Genomic DNA, 22,749 nt, shown 5'->3' with positions numbered 1-22,749 from the left:
ACAGAAGCTAGAAGGCAAGAGAATCCAGAAAATTGAAGATAATGTAAGAAACCTCTGGGACAACTTCAAGCGAACCAACATCAGAATTATGGGGGTCCCAGAAAGAGAGAGAGCAAGATATCAAAAACATACTGAAAGAAATAGTGGCAGAAAACTTCCCCCACCTGGGGAAAGAATTGGACTTACAAGTCCAGGAAGCACACAGAACTCCAAACAAAAGGAATCCAAAGAGGACCACACCAAGACAAATCATAATTAAAATTCCAAGAACAAAAGACAAAAAGAGAATATTAAAAGCAGCAAGAGCAAAGCAGGTAGTTACCTTTAAAGGAGCACCTATACGATTGTCAGCTGTTTCTCAACAGAAACCATGCAGGCCAGATGGAAATGGCAAGAAATATTCAAGGTGATGAATATTAAGAACCTACAGCCAAAGATAATCTATCCAGCAAAGCTATCACTCAGAATCGAAGGTCAGATAAAGAGCTTCACTAATAAAAAATAAAAAAAAGCTAAAGGAGTTCATCACCACCAAACCAGAATTATATGAATTGCTGAAGGGGGTTCTTTCAGAAGAGAAAGTAAATAAAGATAAAAATTATGAACAACAAATACCTAACTATCAACAAGTGAATCTAAAAACCAAGGAAATTAAAAAAAAATCTGATGAACAATATTAACTGTTGAATATAATAGAATCAGAGGTATGGAAGGGGAGTGAACTGACGATTCTTGGGGAAAAGGGGAGAGGGGGGTGTGGGAAGAGACTGAACATAAACTGTGCACCTATTGATGAGGACAATGGGGGGGTGGGGAAAGGGCAGAGGGTGGGGTGGGAACCTGGTGGAGGAGAGCAATGGGCGGGGGGAGGGGGAAGGAACATTTGTAATAATATGAACAATAAAAATTTATTTTAAAAAATAATAAAATAAAATAAAATAAAATGGGCAAAGGAACTAAATAGACACTTCTCCAAAGAGGACATACAGATGGCCAGTAGACATATGAAAAGTTGTGTAATGTCCCTAATCATCAGAGAGATGCAAATCAAAACCACAATGATATCACCCCACACCTGTCAAAGTGACTATTGTCAATAAATCAACAAATAACAAATGCTGTCGAGGACATGGAGAAAGGGGAACTCTATTGGTGGGAATGCAGATTGGTATAGCCACTGTGGAAAGCAATATAGAATTACCTCAAAAAATTAAAAATGGCCTGGCCAGTGTGGCTCAGTGGTTGAGCATCGACTTATGAACCAGGAGGTCACAGTTCAATTATCAGTCAGGGAACATGCAGGGGCTGTGGGCTTGATCCTCAACAGAGGGGTTGCGGGAAGCAGCTGATCAATTATTCTCTGTCATCATTGATGACTCTCTCTCTCTCTCTCTCTTTCTCTCTCTCTCTTCCTCTCTGAACTCAATACAAATATATTTTTTAAATTATAGCTTAATTTGCTCTCTATGCAACAAATATTAGGTGCAATTCACATTAATCAATATTGACAACAAATGAATTTTGAGTTCTGAAAGTTTAACCCAGAAAAAAAAATTGATTGTGCTAAAATTTGTTATGGCTGAATACTGAGAGAGAGAAAAGGTATTTCAATAAACTTAAATGTGCAAAAGTTGACTCAGAAGAAATGACAATCACACAAAACATCACAGTGATAGAATCAATAGTTGGTAAAAATTGGACAAAGGAGCCTGCTTGATAAATCAAATATTTACTTCAAAAATCACATGGGGGGGAAAAACATTCCTCATAAATATTATTTCAATCAAGTAAAAATGAACTTTGAGAAAAATTGAGACTCCTTTAACTGCACTGAATAGAAAAGTGATCTAGAAATTGAATTGGCTAAGTGCAAGTTATGATTCAAAAGTATTTTACAACAAAAATTTGCTGGATTTTTTTCCCCATCATGTTTATAAAACTGGAATCAAAGTGTCCCCAGAATTAAACTGTCCTTTGTGTGGAAATGGCTGTATAAGAATGAGGGGGTTAAATATCCTGTGCATCTTCCTGGTGTTTGACTTTTCAAAATATATTTTTATTGATTTCAGAAAGGAAGGAAGAGGAAGAGAGATAGAAACATCAGTGATGAGAGAAAATCATTGATGGGCTGCCTCCTGCACACCCATGGGATCGAGAACACAACCCGGGTAACCCACCAGAAATCGAACTGTGACCTCCTGGTTCGCAGGTTGACACTCAACAGCTGAGCCACACCCACCAGGCTGGTGTTTGATTTTATCTCCTAGCCACTAGATGTTCCTATCTCCTAGGCAAGGCCCAGAACAAACTGGTTATGACCTCTTTCCGGGGGCCCTTGTACCTCTGCAGTTCCCACATCCTGGCTACCAGTCCAGGTTTCTCTGTTCCTCTGAAGTTGTATCTCATACCAAACTGTTCTTTCCTGAGAGACAACCTTTGGGAACAAGGGCAAACCCCGAGACTTCGGCCCTCATGATGGCACCTCAGTCTTCCATGCTCAGGGATCGTCCTTCGCTAGTTCCTTGGCCCTCGACACATCCTGATGTCACCCTTGTCCTGACTCAACACCCATGTCCCATCTCCAACCTTGTCCATGGGGATCTGTGACCCCCCTCTCCTAGGCCCACCCAGAAATCAGGGGACAGTGTCCGTAAATTCATTTCAACTTCTAACCCACTAAATCCAAAATCACCTTGTAACTGTCAGGACTATAGAATGCCCAACACAAAAGCGGACTTTTAAAGGAGAGAGGCAAAGATCTCTTCTTTCAGGAAAAAAATAAAAAAGAAGAAGAAGAAGAAAGAAAATGAGGGAGGGAGCTATGGGCTTGTGAGGAAAACAGAATGCATATTTATCTTTTTAAAATATGCTTTATTGGCTTTTCTACAGAGAGAAAGGAAGAGGGATAGAGAGTTAGAAACATTGATGAAAGGAAAACATCGATCAGCTGCCTCCTGCACACCCCTTACTTACTGGGATGTTCCAGCAACTAAGGTACATGCCCTTGACCAGAATTGAACCTGGGACCCTTCAATACGAAGGTAAAACACTCTATCCACTGAGCCAAACCAGCCAGGGCTATTTTTAGCACCTGAGTTTTTAGAAATATGTTTTGGGGCTTTGCTTAACAGTTCCAGAACTTTCATAGATACAATGTAGGTAGTAAGAGAGAGGGAGAGAGATAGGAAAGTCATAAAGAGGCAAAGGAAGAGTAGAGACAGCAGCAGAGAAAGTATAGACAGAAATAAAATGTAGATGGAACAGAGTGTAGAAAGATGGACAGGGATAGGGAGCAAAGGATGTCAGTCATTGTTCCCCAAACCAGACAGAACTTCGAAGGTTGAGATTTAGACCTTGGAAGGTCCTGCAGCATCCCACCCTGGTCCCAGTCCTCCTGTTTCCAATTAGCAGTCCCATTCTGAATTTATGATGTCACTCTCCTGTGACAGGGTCATTCCCTGCCTCACCCTTGCAAGGCCTATCCCTGCATCTTGGGGTGAAAATATGTCCTTTTTGCTAAGTCTTGCCTTCTGTCAGTGACTGTCCCTACATATCCTCCCCAGCTGAGTGATCCCCTCCACCCCACCTCCACCCTTCCCTTCCCTGTTTAAAGAATCTTGGGCCCACTATTCATTTGATCATTCATTCAGCAAGCATTTATAAGCAGTTCCCATGTGCCAGGCCCCTGATCAACAATGCTGGTGAGACCTGACTTGGGCCCTACATGTCCTCTAATCGCCTCCCTCCCCCCATTCCCTGCAGCCATCAGTCTGGGAGGGTGGGGATGGGAGGAGTGTAGCAGTGATAACAGCCTGGGGAACATAAGGCAGTGTGAGCCTCAGAGAAGATCCTTAACGGGGCCAAAACAGACTAGGGCAGGGGACCAGCCTGAATCTTCCGTGTGACCCCACCCCCTACAGCCCCGCCCCAGCACTGAGTCAGCCTCAGAGACGACGTGTCCCATCATTTCTCCTTCAGGGATTTGGGGCAGCGCCTCTCCTCAGACCCAACCCCTTAGCCTCTCCCTTATCTGGCCCCGCCCCGTCGCTGTCTAGGCCCCGCCCCCAAGCCCACCCCTCCCCTATGTCATTCAGTGTAGGCTTCAAGCCCCACCTCCCGGAGGATAACCGCACACCAATCTCACGATCCCATTGGCCACAGAGTGTTACCTCATCGCCCTTCTTCAGTCGTCAATCTTCTTTATATAGTCCCGACAGTTGCCAAGGCTTGGTTTGAGGGACAGACGATAATGGACATATCAGGACGTCTCTTCATTGGGGAAAAGCCCGGTTATGGGCGGGGCTTAGTGCCGAAAGCTTGGCTGCCTCAGGAGGGGGTTCCTCAGGGCCGCAGACTTCTCTCGGGGACACGCCCCTCTTTCCTCGCTATTGGCCACGACAGGCGTAGATCAACAGGATCACGCATTTCGATAGGCAAAAGCACCCATCCTTCACTACTTCCCTAATTTCAATTCGCTCCGCTCCTCAGAGGCGGCAACCTTCTGGCCTTCCTCCGGAATGGTCAAATCGCCCGTCACTCCTGGCCTGTGGGCGGAGCCATGGTAACTGGGGGCGGTGAATTGGCTGGCTGGGCTCTGGGGGCGGGGCAGCGGCTCCTGTCAGCGGGTGAAATGGCAGCGGCGAGCCGGCCGGGGCAGCGGTCCCGGGGGGCGGCTGAGGGAGCCGGGCCAGGGCTGCTGGGCTGGCAGCTGCGGGGCTAACGGGACGGCGCGGCTCGGCACGGCGATGGAGGCGCGCTCGGCGCAGGTAGGGAGGCGGCGTGGCCCGGGCCTCCCGGGCCCCTTCACAGGCAAGTGGCTTCTCGCTGCGGCCCGCCGGGGCCCGGCATGACCGGGAGTCGGGCTGCCTCGCCCCGGAACCCGCGCTGGGAACCCTCTGCACTCCCAGCACGCACCCTGGTGGTCAGTCTCCTGCCGGACCTCCGCCCACTCCCGTTCCCGACGCTACCCGACTTCTCGGGGCCCTTTCTCGGACCCTTTCGGGCGCCTCCCACCCCACCCACCCCTCCCAGGGAGCGCCCCTCCGGCCCGTGACCCCCGCCCACCCTCCTCACTGACCTTCAGGACCCCTCCTAGGACCTTCCAGGGCCTCCCCAGCCCCGATCCCGCAAACGCGCCCAGGACACCACCCACCCCTCTGTCCCTTAGGATGCTCCATCTGCAGACGACCCCTTACCACCCTGTCCCTCCTCTCACTTCCCATCCAATCTCTGGGCCTAGACCTACCCCCGTCCTGGGGGATACCAGCCTCAGAGTCCTCCCTGCCCTTCCCTTCTGACCCCGCAGGACCCTTGCCTAGCCTCTGTAAATTAGGGTTCCTGTCCGCAGGCCTCACGTCAGCCTGCTGGCCCATCCCCTCCTCTCAGCACTCCCGGGGGCCTCTGGGCACACTCCAGTAGCCCCACACATTCCCCTGATCTTGACTCATCTTGATCCCTGTTTCCTGGAAGTCCACCCTCACCTGGTGCTCAGCACTACCCCCAATTGTTCTGAGAGCCCAGCATAGCACACACATACTGCCAACAGTTCTTACAGAGAATACCCATGAAACCCCTCCCACCCACCCACCCCCCAACCCCCAGCCCCCCACCCACCCCATCCCCCGCCGCAAAAAAAAAAAAACAAAAAACATTCAGGAGCCCTTGACATGCACATACTCACAATCAGATACTTGGATCCCCAACGTACACAGAGAAACTCAGACCTCCAACACAGACCAGGCAATGGTACCACACACACGGCTCTTCCACACCCCTTCCTGGACCCTACCTTCTCAGGTCCTCCTGAGGTCCCCAGTGCTCCCATCTCTGGCAGAGACTCAGATGTGTGAGCTGACTGCCCTGCCCCAGGCAGCCAGTCTGTCCATCCGCACCAACCTACCTGAGCCAGCACCCCCACTGGAACCTGGAGGTGGTGGGTGACCCAGAATCTCCCAACACCCGGTGGACACCTGCTGCAGGCTTCTTCCCCTTTATCTCTCTCTCCCCACTTTGCCCTTCTCCCAAGAGAAGGACACTCTCACCTCCACCCGTCCCCCTAAAAGAGCCGCTGCCTAGCCCCTGGTTTATGCCAGTTCACACTGCTCCTGGCCCGGGCCCTGAAGCCTGACCAGACTGGTAGGACCAGCATGCTGACCCCATCACTCCCACCTACTGGTCTCAGATGGCAGGGCCAGTGCTGCTGCCCAGGGGCAGCCCAGTCCCTGTGAGTTCTTTCACCCACAACCAGTATGCCATGCCAGAATGAAACCGCTTCCTCCTCTCCTGGCATGTGGGACCCGTGTGTCTGGGTTTGGCCGTCAGAAGCAGGCAGCTCTTTGTTAAGGAATATTTTCAGAAGGGGAAAACGGGCCGTTTTTTCCCCTCAGCTAGGCTGCGATGGAGCTAGAAGCCCCTGTGCTGGTGTCTTTCTGGGTTGTGTTGTCTCTTCCTGTCTGTTCCGCCACCCCACCACCCTCGCCCTTGGGTCCAACCTGTGGGTTCCCCCGAGCTTCTGCGGTTAACTGCTGGTGGTTTGAAAAAACTGCAGGTGGCTTGGCCCTGGCACAAGAATGAGGTGAGACGGAGAAGAGAGGCGATTACAGAACTGGCAAGCTGGCATGGCCAGACTGCAGGGAGTAAGGAGGGACCTCGCCCCGGGCAGATTTCCAGATCCGTCCAGCCCTAGCTTTGCCCATCCAGGCTCCTTCAGCCACATAAGCATTCCTCGGCAATCCCACCTGAACAGGACCAGGCTTCTCTGTGGATGTTCACTGGTGTCTTCTGGATGGCCTAGAGAAAAAGCACATCTTGGCTTAGGACCTCAACTTCTCCATCTGGAAAATGGGGGATAGATTCTAAGAACAGTAGTTGTACTGCAGGGAGCCAGGAAGATTAGGATGTGGCTTTCACTGTCCCTGGGCCCGGGGTGGAAGGAGTCAATGGAGTTCAGGAGGGCAGCCACGCTTTCACAGGCGCTAGAAGAAGCACTAGCCATCCTGGTCCCCTGGCTGTAATTAGTTGATGCCTCACTGTATAATGAATATCTCTGTGGCCATGCTGCCCTCAGGAAGCCAGCTTGAATCAGGGCTGAGAAATAGTCCATTGTGTTGGGGGACAGAGAGCAGTAGGAGGCCTGCTTGCTGGCAGTGTCCACACACACACACACACACACACACACACACACCACTTGGACCCCTGACGCTGGGTAGGAAGAGGTTTGCTCTGCTCACTTGCTGAAGGGAGAAAGTGAATGAGAAGATGCTGAAGGTCAGGAGGTACACAAGAAATGAACCCCTCAGGCTCCCCAGGGTGAGTCCTTGTGTGGAGGCAGTGGGGGCGGAAGACTCCCCAGGAGAGACTGTGAACTCCTTAGGAAAACACAAGAAGGCTCCCTGGGAGGGCTTGTGGACAATATCAACGCACTTTTAGCCTAGACTGGAATACAGGGCTGTGTTTTTGTGTATGTGCTTTGATGGTTACAGGGGCCAAGGGGGGACATGATCTCAGCTTCCTTGTGCAGAATATAGATACGGATCATTCTGGGGGAAGCCCCATCCTGGAAACTGAGTCAGATATTGGGGTCTGAAGGAATGTCAAAGGTAGTCCCTGCTCTGCCTCTAAAGACCCTCTCTACATCTCAAGACAAGAGGTAGAACCATGCCGAAACCAGTTTGGCTCAGTGGATAGAGCATCGGCCTGTGGACTGAGAGGTCCCAGGTTCGATTCTGGTTAAGGGCATGTATCTTGGTTGCAGACACATCCCCAGTAGGGGGTGTGCAGGAGGCAGCTGATTGATGTTTCTCATTGATGTTTCTAGCTCTAGCTCTATCCTTCTCCCTTCTTCTCTGTAAAAAAAATCAATAAAATATATCGCACCACTAGTGCACAGTGATCAGGCCCATGCCATTTCCTAGGCCCTGTGCCAAGTGCCATTTACATAGTATCTCATTTAATCCTCCAGACAACCTGGGATTCCGGCACCATGCCCTTATCCTGCTGTCTCCCGTGTAGAAACTTGAGACAGAATTGTGTATAGTGTGCTGCTGGGGGAGAGCAGAAAAGGGCCCTGAGCATTTCTGGGGTGTTAGGGAAGGTGGAGCAGGTATGATGTATGGAGCATTGTAGGCAGCCAGAGTGCTTGGACAGAGGCCCAGGAAGCAGGAGCAAGCAGGATGCATTCAGGGAAGCATGCCTCATTTGGTGGGCCTCATCCTATAAGCCTTCATGTTTCAAAGGCGATCCATGAGACATACACGATGGAAACTCCGTGGTCAGAGCAATCCATAGTTGAAAGAATCGGAAAGGCAGCAAAACCCACCTGCCTGGGGGAGTCCGCGGTACATCTGCTCTAGAAGCCAAACGGAGACCGTGGAAGGAAGGAGGTTTAGCTAGGAGGACTAACCCCCCAGAGCCAGGGAGAGATTGACCCTTGGGAAGATTTCCAAGGCCCTGTTGGCATGACTCACTACACTTTTCCTCCAGTTTACGGTGAACCACATATGTCTGTGAGATTGTTCCATCTGTGTCTGTCTCGCATTCCAGCCCATGAGTCCCACAAGAGCAGGGCTCATGTCTACTCACAACTGAGTTTTAGGCGATTCTAGGGCATATAGCAGATACTCAGTAAGTGCCTAGTTGGTTTAAAGCTGTCAGTCTTCTCTACTCACTTGCTTTTGAATTCCAGCTATTGTCCATGTTACCTTGGAGGGGGGGGGGGGTGGCTTTTGGCCCATCAATTGCCTACTCCCTGCCAAGGAAAAGGATCTGAGACACCAGGACATTTCCCCAGAGTTAGAGCCATGGTGGTCTGCTGGACAAATGGAGTCAGCCGGCATCTTTCAAGGGTTCAGATTCAGAAATGATTCTGTGTCCTCATAATCATTAGAGGTGGAAGAGCCAGGGGAGAGGAGAAGGGAGCCAAAATTAAAGGACACTTGACGCCTTTATTCCTGCCTCTGAAAATACCAAGCTCTGAACGATGGTGCATACACACTCTGTTAAAAGGTAATGACTGTGGCCCTGGCTGGTCTGGCTCAGTGGATAGAGGATCGACCTGCCGACTGAAGGGTCCCAGGTTCAATTCCAGTCAAGGGCTTTCAATCTCCACCCCCAGTAGGGGTAGTGCAAGAGGCAGCTGATCTATGATTCTCTCTCATCACTGCTTGCGTGCTCGCTCTCTCTCTCTCTCTCTCTCTCTCTCTCTCTCTCTCTCCCCTGAAATCAATAAAAATAAATAAATAAATGTTGAATTTTTTTTTTTTTTTTAAAGGTCCTGGGTTCAATTCAAGTCAAGGACATGTATTTTGGTTACAGGTTCCTTCCCGGCCAGGGCCCTGGTTGGGGCATATGCAGGAGGCAACCAGTTGATGTGTTTCTTTCACATTGATGTTTCTCTCTGTTTTTCCCTTTTTTCTTCCACTCTCCCTAAAAATCAATGGAAAAATATCCTTGAGTGAGGATTAACAAAACTAGTAATCGTATATAATAAAACGGCAGCCACCATAAGCATAATCACCAAAATGACCAAAGACCAGAACCACCATGGCCCCTGCTAAGCTGGCCCCACCCCCAAGCAAGTGGTTAGGGGCAATCAGGCAGGCAGACCAGCGGTTAGGGGTGATGAGGCAGACAGGCAAGTGGTTAGGGGTGATCAGGTAGGCAGGTCATCAGTTAGGGGCAATCAGGTGGCAGAGGGCCCTCATAGGGTTGGCCCCGCTCCCCAGCAAAGAAAGAGGGAAGCCCACTAGTGATGGCAACTCTGTGGCAGTTGTGTGGCCGTCCAGCAGTCGCCCCACAAAGGGAGGCCCAGGCCAGCCAAGCCATCACACCCCACACCTGTCCCCTGCAGAGGGAGGCCATCGGTGGCAGGGGAGTGGGGAACAGTACTGCACAGATGACAAGCAGTGGCAGTAGCAGGGGTGGGGCCAGCTGCCTGCAACCAGGGGAAGGAAAGCCCTGATAGGCCCTGATCATAGGCCAGGCCTAGGGACCCTACCCGAGGGGTCCCAGATTGTGAGAGGGTGCAGGCCGGACTGAGGGACCACCCACCCAGAGTGCACGAATTTTCGTGCACTCTAGTAATATTAATAATTATTAATATTAATAATTATTGCCATTCTAGTAATATTAATAATTATTGCCGTTCACTGAGTGCCCACTACACTCAACATGTATATTATTTCTAAAGTAAAAGGACTCAGAGAGATTGGCAGCACAAAAGATCAATGTAGGACAAAGGCTCAGGAGTCAGAAATCCAAGTTTGAATTTTTCTTCCCCTACAGCCTAGTTAAGTGATCCTTTGAGTGACCTTCTGCCCAAGATGGCACATCTCATGTGTTGGACCTGTCCTTTACTTTTCTGTCTACACTGGTATATGGTTACTTTTTTATCTTTAAAATAGACTTTATTTTTTTAGAACAGTTTAAGATTTACAGAAAAAGTCAGACAATAGTCCAGAGAGTTCCTGAAGACTCCACACCCAGTTTCCCCTATTAGCAACATCCCAGGTTAGTCTGGTACCTTTGTTATAATTAATGGGCCAATATTGATTCATTATCATTAACTATAGTCCACACTTTATTCAGCTCTCCTTAGTTTTTTCCCTAATATCCTTTTTTCTTTTCCAGGACTCCATCCTGGATCCCACACAACATTTCATCATCACATCTTAGGCTTCTCCTGGCTGGAAGAGTTTCTCAGACTTCCCTTGTTTTTTATGACCTTGACAATTTTGAGGAGGACTAGTCAGGAATTTTCTAAAATGTTCCCTAATCAGGATTTGCCACCAAATTTTCTCATAGTTAGATTGGGTGATGGGGGGAGAGGGGGAACATGAGGTCAACTGCCCTTCTCATCTCATCTTATCAAGGGTACATATTCTCAACATGACTTATTACTGTTGATGTTGACCTTGATCCCCTGCCTGAGCAGCACAGATATTTTTATCTTCATTTATTCAGCAGACCTTTATTGAGCACCTAACCAAATGTCAGTTGCTGCATTATGAGCTTGGAGTAGAAAATTAAGAAAACAGACCCTTATACTCAGAATGTTCATGACCCAGTAGGGCAGGCAGGCCTATATAGAAGTAATTGCCATAAAATATGTCTTGGGCTGGGGTGTAGGGAGTAGGTATTTTCAGGGAGAGAAAAGAGAGAAATGAGCCAGGACACCAGAGGCGGGGTGTTGGCAGGAAATATTTCACAGGGGAAAAAACCCTCAAACCAAGTCTTGGAGAATGCCTTTCCGGTCAAAGGAAACAGCATGTGCAAAGACGGGCAGGAAGAAGTAGGTGCTCCTTGTGGCTCAGTGTGGAGGGTCTGCGAGATGGGAGGAGGTGAGGTTAGCAGGCCGTGTGCACCATGCAGAAATGTTGGGATTCCAAGTCATAGAGGGAGTAGCTAACGGGTTTAGACCAAGCACCAGGAGGGTGGTACCAGGCCTTGCCTGAGCCAATGGATGGCAGCATCAGGGACCCAGGTAGGCCCACCTGCAGCAGAAGGAGGGGCTAGCTTTAGTCAGGAGAGAGTTGGCTTGGAGCAGCATCTTCACACTGCAGGTCAGGAGGATTTTCCTAAAATGCAAGCCCACTCAGGCCCTGTGGGGTTCTGGCCCCTGCCTAGTCCCTTTTTGAGTTGCACCCAACCCTCCCCCACTGCTTCTGCACCAGGTCCCTCTGCCAGCCCACCCCATCCCTTACCTGGGGTATAATTCACATATCATAAAATTCACCCTTTTAAAATTAACAATTCAGTGGATTTTAGTATATTCACAAAGTTGTACAACCTCCACAACTTATTCTAGAACACTTCATTACCCAAAAAAAATCCCATAAACAGTTGCTCTCCCACACCATTCCTCCCACCCCCACGCTCTAGTTCCTGGCAACCACTAATTAACTTTCTATCTCTAAGGGTTTACCTATTCTGGACATTTCATATAAATGGAATCCTATCACTTGTGGTCTTTTGTGTCTGACTTCTTTCACTCTGCATCATGTCTTCGATGTTCATATGTACCCAAACTTCCTTTTTTTAAATTATTCCATTATATGGATGGACCACATTTTACATATCCATTCATCTGCCAATGGACACTTGGGTTATTTTCACTTATTGGCTATTGTGAATAATGCTGCTTGAACAGTCATGGACAAGTTTACATGTGGATGTGTGTCTTCCATTCTCTTGGGTAGACACCTAGGAGTAGAATTGCTGGGTCATGTGATAATTCTTGTTAAACTTTTTGAGGAACTGCCAGACTGTTTTCCACTCTACCTTATCTTTTCTTTTTTTCTACCTTATCTTTTATTCCAAGCATTTGTCTCCATATGTAGTAGGAAGTTTGAGTGACCCTGTGTACTCTGGGTGGGAAGGGGCTCTTTGCCCACCGGCCTTCAGTCCTCAGCATAGTACCTAGCACCTGGTAGACATTCAGTAAATATTGGTGGGTGAGCAGGTTGGTTCAATTCCTTAAATATTTATCAACTCCTAGGTTGTACCAGGTCCAGCAGGGGATATTGCAGTAGCAGGGACTCAGACAATGGCGATTCCTGCCTGGCCAGGGGTATGATGGAGATGTTCAGGAGTCATTTGGCGATCTGGCAGGTGCTTAGGAGAAAGGAAAACCTGGGAATGGAGGTGTCACAATCACTAACATATATTCAGCCATTTAAGCCGAAAGAGTGAGATCACCAACAACATGAAGGGACAAGGGCCCAGCAGAGCCTATGGAGGAAGAGGCACCATGTCTAAAACCCCGTAGGCAAAGAAGCAGGAGACCCAGGAGCCCAGCCTCTTGGAAACTAGATGGGAGAGAACTTCAAGGAGGAAGAGGCATGACCGACAGTGTCCAAAATTCCCTAAGAGAGAGAGGGAAAAGGAGATGGGAGATGTCCAACATCTGGACTATTCTATCCCCATGCTCCCTGCCCAGTTCACCAGCAGAATCTTCTTCCCACTCCTCTTGCTTGGCTCAGCTTCCTAAGCCATAGACCACCCTATGGGATCAAGGTGAATGATGGTGCCAGCAGGAGCAGGGTTAGGTGGCTCATTGCCCACTCTGCAGGAGCCAGGATCCCCCTTCAGGTGGCTGAGTTAGAGTAGGGGCAAATGGCATTGAAGTTGGAACCCCAGACCTAGAGGGAGCTGTGTGTGGATTTTAGAGGTATGGCCTCTTGGACCTCTCTGCATCTCTGAGCCCATTCAGCAAGGGAGAAATGGCTGCATACCCTGTGGAGCTGTATTCTCGTCACCTCGTTCCACTCTATGCCTAGCCCTCAGTAAGTGCCAGGAAAGGAATGGTTGAGCCAGTAAGAGTCATGGCACTCTGGGGCTAGAGGGGACGTTGCTCACAAAGCTAGGACGGCAGCAAGCCAGTGTCCATCCCAAGCTACTCAGTTCCAAGGGTGGCAAGGTCTTGTCAGTGCAAGAAACATGCATGCCTGTGTGTGTGCAAGAGTGTGCATGGGTATGAGATAGTGTGTGCATGTGAAAGTGAATGTGTATGAGTGTGTGTTTACCTGTATATCAAGTGTGAGTTATGTATAAGTATGAGATTGTGTGTGAGTGTGTATATCTGCCTGTATGACTGTGTGAATGTTCATTCATCAGGAGATGGCTTCCAGGGCAAAGCAGTGTTTACAGTCTTGGGATGAGTCAAAAGAAAGCTCTTGAGGGATCATTAGTTTCTACCTTCAGGCTGCAAATTTCAGCCCAAATTGAGTCAACTTTATTTTCTGAATGAAATACACATTACTATATGATAAATTGCTGAACACCCTCTCCTAATGGATGGTTCCTTGTATAGTTTTTATTTTTAACAGAAACTCAGACCTGAATCATTTTATCAGGCTCTTTAGGGGAGAGGGTGGGCCCAGCAAGGAAGAGGCATGACTGAGAGAGTGTCCCAGGTCATGACCCTAGCTTCACATGATCTCTTTCTCTGAGGCCTCCACTGCTCCCCAAATCCAGGTGTGTTTTTGAGGCTCCTTCCTAACTCCCAACTCTGAAGCTGGGAAACCCATGCAGCCTTCCCAGCTCCTCCCTGCCCAGAGAGATCTTTCTAGGTCAGCACTTCTTGTCCACAGACTTTGACTCTGCAGGAGGCCCTGGTGCAGCCCCCATGGTTCCTCTGTCAGGAATGATTAACCCCTGGCTAGGTGGTGCATGTGGCTTGATCTTTGGAGCAGGTGGTCCCTGGCCAGCCGGTTCTGCCAGGACCTCGAGTTCATACCACTCGCCGAAAGCCAGAGCCCTTAGTACCCAACAGACTAGAGGAGCTCTCAGAAACAAGCCCTGGGGAGTCACAGAGTCCTGGGGAGGGAGGGTTCTTGCCCCCCCATATCGAGGTGAAAGAAGAATGGTACCCCCATGACAGGGCAGCATGAGGGAAGGCAGCCACAATCAAGTGCATGACCAGGATCAAGTCCAGCCAACCCCTGAGCCCTTGGGTGTTGGCTGGGGGCTAAGCTTAGGCTGCAGGGAGGTGCCAGTGCCCTGAGGTGGCCAGGCAGATGCAAGGGGTCTGCTTTCTTCCTGTTACTATCCCATGCTGCCGAGGGGACCAGTTCCCACCTCTCCAGAGACCAGGCAAGGGCTCCTATGCAGGCTGAGCTGTCAGAGTCAGGTCAGGTGGGGCCCAAGAGCACATAGAGGACTCCTGGTACAGAGCAGGCAGGAGAATGGGTGGGCATGAAGGGACTGCCCACAGTGACAGTAGGGGAGCAGGATTTTCTTCCTGCCACCATGACCCTGGGGATCACTATCTTCTTAGACCCTTTGAGCTAACCTGGGCTCACCAGAAGCAGAATGACTGAGTAGAAGGAACACCACCCCCAGCTCCTAGCAGCCTTCCCTTTCCTAGCCATTTCTGATGACTAGAACCTCCTACAGATGTGATGCCAACCCCACAGATATCCCACAACAGGCACATCAAAAACACGGAGCCCTGGTTCCCAGCTAGCCCTCAACCTTGGCCCCAGGATGGATAAAATAATTGCAGATGTTTATGGAATGATCACTAAGTATCAGGCACTGTTCTCACACACCACATGCAGTAGCATACTCAGTTCTCACAGTCACCCTCTGAGGTCTGTGAGGCTCAGAGAAGCCTACACAGTTGGTTAAGAGATGCCATGCTTAGTAGTGGGCACGCAGGCGGCAGCCCGATTGATGTGTGCTCTTGCACTGATGTTTACCTCTTCCGTCCTTCCCTTCCTCTCTCGAAAAGTCAATAAATTATTCTTTAAAAAAAAAAAAAAAAAAAAAAAAAAAAAAAAGAGATGCCATGCTTTAGGTACAGGTCTATCTGAGTCTGGAGCTGGAGCTTCGGGTATGGTGCTGAGCTGCCTCTTATGATACTGGCAGAAGGTGAGAGGTCAGTGTTTTTGAGCACCCCAGGAGGGGGGTCCCCAGGAAAAATAGGAGAGATGACCTGACGCCTGCATGGCACATGGCAAGCCAAGATCAGGATACCCATCAGAACTTACGGCTCTCACTCTGTATCCACCAGGGCACAGACTCCCAGCACTTTGATGCATCCCTGGCTTCCCAGCCCAAGTGTAGTCAATTGGCAATTCTGTCAATTGGCAGCACCAGACAATTAACAGGAGAGAATAACTGCTTCTGGCTGTGCTAGCAGCCCACTCTGGTTCATGAGACAGGGAAGTTCAGAGGCTGAAGCAGGCCTCCCAGGGCAGACCACAGCAGGAGACAAGGACCAAGGCTGTCAGAAAGGGCCACCAAAGTAGGGGCTCCTGCACCCCAAGGTCCCAGCAGGGGTCTTGAGTGACGGAAGCGTTGGCCTCAGGCTCTGCTGAAGACTCCAGGGTGTGGAGATGAGCCTTGGCCTTCATGCCCATGGACAACAGGACACCTTGGGTCCTGCTGTGGTCCTGTTGTATCTGTCCAGGCATCTGGAGTACACAGGCAAGAGTCCTGGTAGTCAGCGTCTGGAATAGAAGGTGCTGGCATGGCCATCAGCTGAGTTGGGGTGCATGGGGATGAGGGGTTCACCAAGGGTACAGAGCAGAAGTGGGAGCCCAGAGTGAGAAAATGTGCACAGGTGAACAGCAGGCTCAGCTGGCCCAGAACTGGCAGAATGAGGTGGAGACCCAACCCAATGCTGACCATGTGTGTCTCTGGTCCCCAGACAGAGCTGTGACGTGGCCCACACTTGCAGTTGATGAGCCTGCCCACCATGGCAAGCCCCACTCTGAGCCCTGACTCCTCATCCCAGGAGGCCCTGTCAGCCCCCACGTGCTCCCCCACCTCTGACTCTGAGAACCTCAGCCCCAATGAGCTGGAGCTGCTGGCCAAGCTGGAGGAGCAGAACCGGTGAGTTGGGGCTTGGGGTAGGAGGAGGGTGTGCAAGGGTACAGCTTGGGCCCCAAACAGAAGCTCCTGCTGCTCCCTCACATTCATGTCTGAGCCTAGCCCTGGGCAAAGTAATAACTCCACCAGAGGCAGTGTCATCCTCCTAACCCTGAGTGAACAGAGTTCCCCATTCAGATGAGGAGACCAAGGTTTCTAGAGGCAGAGTGAATCTGAGACCTGGCTACGTTTCTCAAGCCATTGTTAGACAGAGGAGCAAAGCCTCTGACTCTGGAGTCAGGCCTTTCCACCTTTTTTTCTGGCCCTCCCCTTGTTTTAAAATGTTGGTTTATTCCCTACTAATTGGAAAGAATATATGCACCCCTATGTTCGTTGCATGGTTATTTACAATAGCAAGATATGGAAGTAACTCAAGTTCCCATCAATAGATGAGTGGATAAAAAAGCTGTGATACAGCCGGTTTGGCTCAGTGGATAGAGCATCGGCCTGCGGACTGAAGGGTCCCGGGTTCAATTCCGGTCAAGGGCACATAGCCAGGTTGTGGGCTCGATCCCCAATAGGGGGCGTGCAGGAGGCAGCTGGTCAATGATTCTCTCTCATTGATATATTTCTCTCTCTCTCTCCCTCTCTGTTCCTCTCTGAAATCAATGAAAATACATATATATGTACAAGCTGTGATACATATATACAATGGACTATTACTCAGCCATAAAAAGAATGAAGCCTTACCATTTTTTATAGCATGGATGGATTTAGAGGTTATTATGCTAAGTGAAATTAAAGTCAATCAGAAAAAGACAAATACTGTATGATTTCACTTTATATGTGAAATCTGAAGAACAATGTAAACAAAACAGAAACAGACTCATAGATACAGAGAACAGACTGATGGTTGCCACAGGGAGGGGAATGGGGACTGAGTGAAAAAGGTAAAGTGATTGAGAAGCACAGATTGATCATTACAAAATAGTCATGATGTAAAGTATAGCATAAGGATTTGGGTCAATACTATTGTAATAACTGTGTATGGTACCAGATAGGTACTGGGAATACTGGTGGGAACACTTTCTTTAAAAAACAAAACAAAAACAAAAAACCTGCTGAAACTGGTTTGGCTCAGTGGATGGAGTGTCGGCCTGCGGACTGAAAGGTCCCAGGTTTGATTCCAGTCAAGGGCATGTACCTTGATTGCAGGCACATCCCCAGTAAGGGGTATGCAGGAGGCAGCTGATCAATGTTTCTCTCTCATCGAAGTTTCTATCCCTCTCTCTTCCTCTCTGTAAAAAATCAATAAAATATATTTTAAAAATAACTATTTGGGGGGGCATGGAGGGATAAGGACACATATGTAATACCTTAATCTAGTGTTTCCCAAACTTTTGACATATGTGTGCCCCTTCTATAATTTTTGTAACACTGAGTACCCCTTGTACTCATGAGAACGTAGAATTAGGTGCAGCTAAGCACGGTGCAGTGCATATCCCCACCAAACTCCGGTGCAACGCGTACCCCCACTAAACTCTTCCCTACCCCTGGGGGGACGCGTACCACACTTTGGGAAACACTGCAAGAAAACAATAAACAAATAAACTCATTTTTATTTTTTTAATATATTTTATTGATTTTTCACAGAGAGGAAAGGAGAGGGATAGAGAGCTAGAAACATCGACCAGCTGCCCCCTCCTGCACACCCCCTACAGGGGATGTGCCCACAACCAGTATACATGCCCTTGACAGGAATCGAACCTGGGACCTTTCAGTCCACAGATCAATGCTCTATCTATCCACTTAGCCAAACCGGTTTCAGCCTTAACTCATTTTTAAATATGTTTTTATTGATTTTTAGAGAGAGAGGAAGGGAGAGGGATAGAGAGATAGAAACATCAATGAGAGAGGAACATCTTCGATTGGCTGTCTCCTACATGGCCCTTACTGGGGACTAAGCCCACACCCAGGTATGTGCCCTGACCAGGAATCTAAACAGCAACCTCTTGGTTCTTAGGTCACTTTTCAACTGCTGAGCCACACCAGCCATACACTTTCTAAAGTATATGATTGTCTAATCACTATGCTGTACACCTGAAATTAATGTAAAATAACGCTGAATGTAAGCTGTAATTGAAAAAATAAAAAAAAATTTAAAAAGGGAATCATATTGATGCTTAGCAAACAAATACTCCTCGAAGCCCTTTAAATCTGCTCTGGCTTTCCTCCTTTAGCATGTAAGTACTTTCAATTTTCCATAGAGTTGTAGAAGAAGAATTATATTCATGAATATGAGTATTTATTAAATGAAAGATGACTAAAAATAGTAGCACTTTCTCGGTGTGTGCTTAGTGAACTTTTCTAGCTGGAACAGAGGCAACAAATGAACTACTTTTAAATAATGGTTTTTGAGCTTTTGAAGTGAGCCTGTTATATTACTTCTTATTTTAAGATTTTTTTATTGATTTTTAGAGAGAGAAACATCAGTATGATAGTAAAACATCAATCAGCTGCCTCTTGTATGTCCCCTCCCTGGGATCAAGCCCACAACCTGGGTATGTGCCCTGATCGAGAACCAAGCCAGCAACCTTTCGGTCCACAGGACAACACCCAACCAACTGAGCCACATTGGCCAGGGCTGACCTCTCCTTTTTCATAAACAATGTCTTCTTTGTTGTTGCTGTTAATCCTTATCAGAGGATATTTCTTCCATTGATTTTTAGAGAGTGTGGGAGGGAGGGAGGAAGGGAGGGAATGAGAAAGGGAGGGAGGGAGAGAGAGACATTGATGGGAGAGAAACATATCGATTGCTTGCCTCCTGCATGTGCCCCGACTGGCCCAGGGATCAAACCTATAACTCAAGTATGTGCCCTTGACTGGGAATTGAACGTAAGACCCTTTAGTTCCCAGACTAACACTATAACCACTGATCCACATCAGCCAGGGCAACAATGTTTTATAACAAGATAAGTTTGTAATAAAAGTTACTGTATTAATTTGTGATTGAAATTTTAATCAGTTATGTTTTCTTGTTTTTAAAACATGCGCCTTTTTTTCCAGAAGTATAGCTTTGAATTTAAAAAATATTTTTTTTCAAATATTAAAAAATAAAATAAAATGTAGATTTATTACCATTCAGCTATAACAAAGCCAACAGATCAGGAGAGGACTGCCACTAATGAGACAGAAGCAGGAGGCAGGACCACCAGACAGGGCCACTCGGGGAGGCTCCAGGGTCAGGCAGGAGGCAGAGGGAGCCAGGGGGAAATGCAGGCAAGTACTTCTGTTGTGGTTTCTGAAAGAAGGAGTGGGCAAGGCAGGGTGAGCAGGCCTGGGTTGGGCTGTTTGAATAGTTTCAGCCTGCCCCAGGGCACAGGGGTGGCCTGTGGCGATCAGGACACATAGAAGCCCTGAGTGTGAGAGCCTGGTGATGGAGAGGAGGGGGGTTTTGGGTTCTGGATTCATTGATTTGCACATGAAAGATGCACTAGCAGGTGAGTCCTTCTCTATCCTAGGAATTAGCTAGGTCTGGGAGCGACAGGCCCTCTAGAGTCAGCCAGGACCTCGCTGTCCAAGCATCAGAAACCCAGGTTTCATAAAGCTTCTCATTGGCTGAGTTCTCCCAGTCACCTGCTCTGAACCTCATCCCTAAAACATGATTTTTCACAAAGCCTGCCCTTCAGGGGTGGTGCAAGACTCAGTGAGCTAATCCTATGCTTCTCAGCCCAGTACAGAGCACAGAATGAGACAAACAAATGCAGCCTCTGCAGAGAACCAGGGAGATGGACCATAGCTCAGAGAAGTTAGGGTTCTGGCCAAGGTCACTAGGCAAGAACAGTTAGACCAAATCCCTGGTGGTCTCTGGAATCCCCGAGGAGAGGGGCCAGGCTCCTCAGCAGCTACCTGTTCCCGAGGAGTCACTGAAGCCAGGGACCAGCGTGGCGATGCCTGCAGCCCAGAACTGCCTCTACCCACCCTCCCTACCTAGGCTTCTGGAAGCCGACTCCAAATCAATGCGCTCCATGAATGGCTCCCGGAGAAACAGCGGCTCCTCTCTGGTATCCAGCTCCTCGGCCTCCTCTAACCTGAGCCACCTGGAGGAGGACACGTGGATCCTGTGGGGCCGAATCGCCAATGAGTGGGAAGAGTGGCGGCGTAGGAAGGAGAAGCTGCTTAAGGTGGCAGGGATGGTGGAGGTGGGTGGGCGGTGGGAGGACCAACAAGGACAGACAGCAGGTCACTCTGCCAGCACCAGGGTCCCAGCACGGGCAAAGGGACAGAAGTGGAGTTGTGCAGGCACTTTCAGGGGGCCTTGCCAGAGCAGGGGTGGGGGGAAGAGTGTGTGAGTGGGGCTGGCCAGGTAAGTAGCTGTCACACTGCCGTCTCAGGCATCTATTTGTTTCCTGCCCCACTGTGTTCTGTGACAAATGGGGGGGTAGTACCTTAAGCAGTGTGGACTCTGTCTGCAGTGCAAAGGCTCCGCGGAGCTCTTAGCCACATGCATGGCGTAGGCAAGGCCCATGGACTAGGTAGTCGTGGGGAGACTGCACTGGGACAGCATCCAGTCTGGCCTTCTGCTGCCCACCCCATCCCCAGGAGCTTATCCACAAGGGCATCCCGCACCACTTCCGGGCCATCGTGTGGCAGCTCCTGTGCAGCGCTACGAACATGCCAGTCAAGAACCAGTACTCAGAGCTGCTCAAGATGTCCTCGCCATGCGAGAAGCTGATCCGCAGAGACATCGCCCGCACCTACCCAGAGCACGAGTTCTTCAAGGGCCAGGACAGCCTGGGCCAGGAGGTCCTCTTCAATGTCATGAAGGTGAGGCCCCCCTGCTGAGGACCCCCCAGCCCCACATGAAGAAGCACTGCCACATTGGCCTGCTGTCTCTGAGCCTGGCCGGACCCTGCCCTGACACTCTCATTCCCTTGCAGGCCTACTCTCTGGTGGACCGGGAGGTGGGCTACTGCCAGGGCAGTGCCTTCATCGTGGGCCTGCTCCTAATGCAGGTAGGTGGCCTGGGCCAGGCTTATGGCAGGGGCCAGCCCATCTAGGCTCTGCTTCCAGGAGTGGACAAAAGCAGAATGTAACCCTCTATCCAGTGTTCTACCGTCAGAGCCCACCCCTGCGTCCAGCTGTGCCCTCCGGCAGTCCCAGGCCAAGCCCCAGTGGGTGCACACAGAGGGGCTGACTGCCGGTTCTGTCCGCGGTACTGTCCAAGGTCTAGAGGGGCAGGCCATCCTACTCGGCTACCTCTCAGGGGTGGACAGGGAGCTTACATTAGCCAGTGCGGAGTTTATGGGGCTGGGTTTGTCCAGAGAATTCAGCAGCTTAGGAAGAGGAGGACAGAGACACAGAGAGTGGACCAGATGGTGTCCCAATCGTGGGCTCTGGAGGTGGCCACATCTGGGGGTCAGGCCCCTGCCAGGTGGCCTGTGGTAAGTGACTTCAGCCTCGGGAGATTTTCCATCAGTAAACAGAGTGACCAGAGGTTCATTGTGAGAGTTCTGACAGGCCACACAGTCCGCGTTCATTAAGCGTAAATAGAGCAGAAACGGGCCTAGCACAGTACTCCAGGTCCAAGTATGCGTCCTCCCCGCTCCCTGCCCGCACTCACAGCCCCCTGCCCCCTGCCCATCCCCCAGATGCCGGAGGAGGAGGCTTTCTGTGTGTTTGTGCGGCTGATGCAGGAGTACCGCCTTCGGGAGCTCTTCAAGCCCAGCATGGCTGAGCTGGGGCTCTGCATCTACCAGTTTGAGTACATGCTGCAGGTGAGTGGGGCCGGGGTGGCCATCAGCACCCCCTCCTCTGCAGCCCGCAGCCAGCCCAGTGGGTCTGCTTCACTGAACATTCCAGGGCTGAGAAATCCTACCCAGAGGTCCCAGCTCAGAAAGGGGCTCTAGTCTCAGGGGGCCACGTGGCCCTGCCCCCAAGCACACTTCCCGGGAGAGGGCAGGGCCAGCCATGTATAGTGGGGGCTCCTGAGAGCTCTGGGCTTCCAGAGCCCAAGGGCAGAGGGGTCAAGCTGGCTTTTGCCAGACACACCCATAACGCCCTCACCGTCTGCTCCCGCCGTGGTCTGGCAGAGGAGGGGAGGTATTGTCTGCCTGCCTCTGATGATTACAGGAGCCGCAGACCTTTCTGTTTATAAATAGCAGCCCCCACAGGGCACAGGGGGCACTCTTGGCTGGCAGACAGCACTTTCCCTGTGCATGCAAGAACACACACACACACACACACACACACACACACACACACACACACACAGTCTGCTCCAGAAGTCTATCACGGGTGGGGCTGTAAAACTGTTGGGGGTGAGGGTTGAAGGGGGAATGGGAGGTGGGCCCTGGGACAAGCCTGGTCATGAAAGCCCCATTCCTCAGGCCTGGAAAACTGGGAGGGGCTACTGTTCAAGGGCACCTGGTAGTGCCA

At 49.9% G+C, this 22,749-nt stretch overlaps 1 protein-coding gene across 2 annotated transcripts in view; it reads left to right on the top strand.

Annotated features, from left to right (window-relative positions):
• The first annotated feature begins 4,589 nt into the window (after positions 1–4,589).
• EVI5L (ecotropic viral integration site 5 like) overlaps positions 4,590–22,749 on the top strand; it is a 32,719-nt gene continuing 14,559 nt past the window's right edge. For both annotated transcript variants that reach the window (XM_084884808.1, XM_084884807.1), the window contains exons 1-6: positions 4,590–4,766; positions 16,151–16,335; positions 20,306–20,495; positions 20,914–21,138; positions 21,252–21,326; positions 21,963–22,088. In XM_084884808.1, the coding sequence (XP_084740934.1) occupies positions 16,184–16,335; positions 20,306–20,495; positions 20,914–21,138; positions 21,252–21,326; positions 21,963–22,088 (768 nt within the window). In that variant the 5' untranslated portion in view covers positions 4,590–4,766; positions 16,151–16,183. The remainder of the gene's footprint in view (positions 4,767–16,150; positions 16,336–20,305; positions 20,496–20,913; positions 21,139–21,251; positions 21,327–21,962; positions 22,089–22,749) is intronic.

The sequence above is a fragment of the Pipistrellus hanaki genome (genome assembly GCF_964339955.1).
Source record: "Pipistrellus hanaki genome assembly, chromosome: 5".
Lineage (NCBI taxonomy): Eukaryota > Metazoa > Chordata > Mammalia > Chiroptera > Vespertilionidae > Pipistrellus > Pipistrellus hanaki.
Note: the sequence above shows the minus strand (reverse complement) of the source record. Positions and strands in the feature narration are given on the sequence as shown.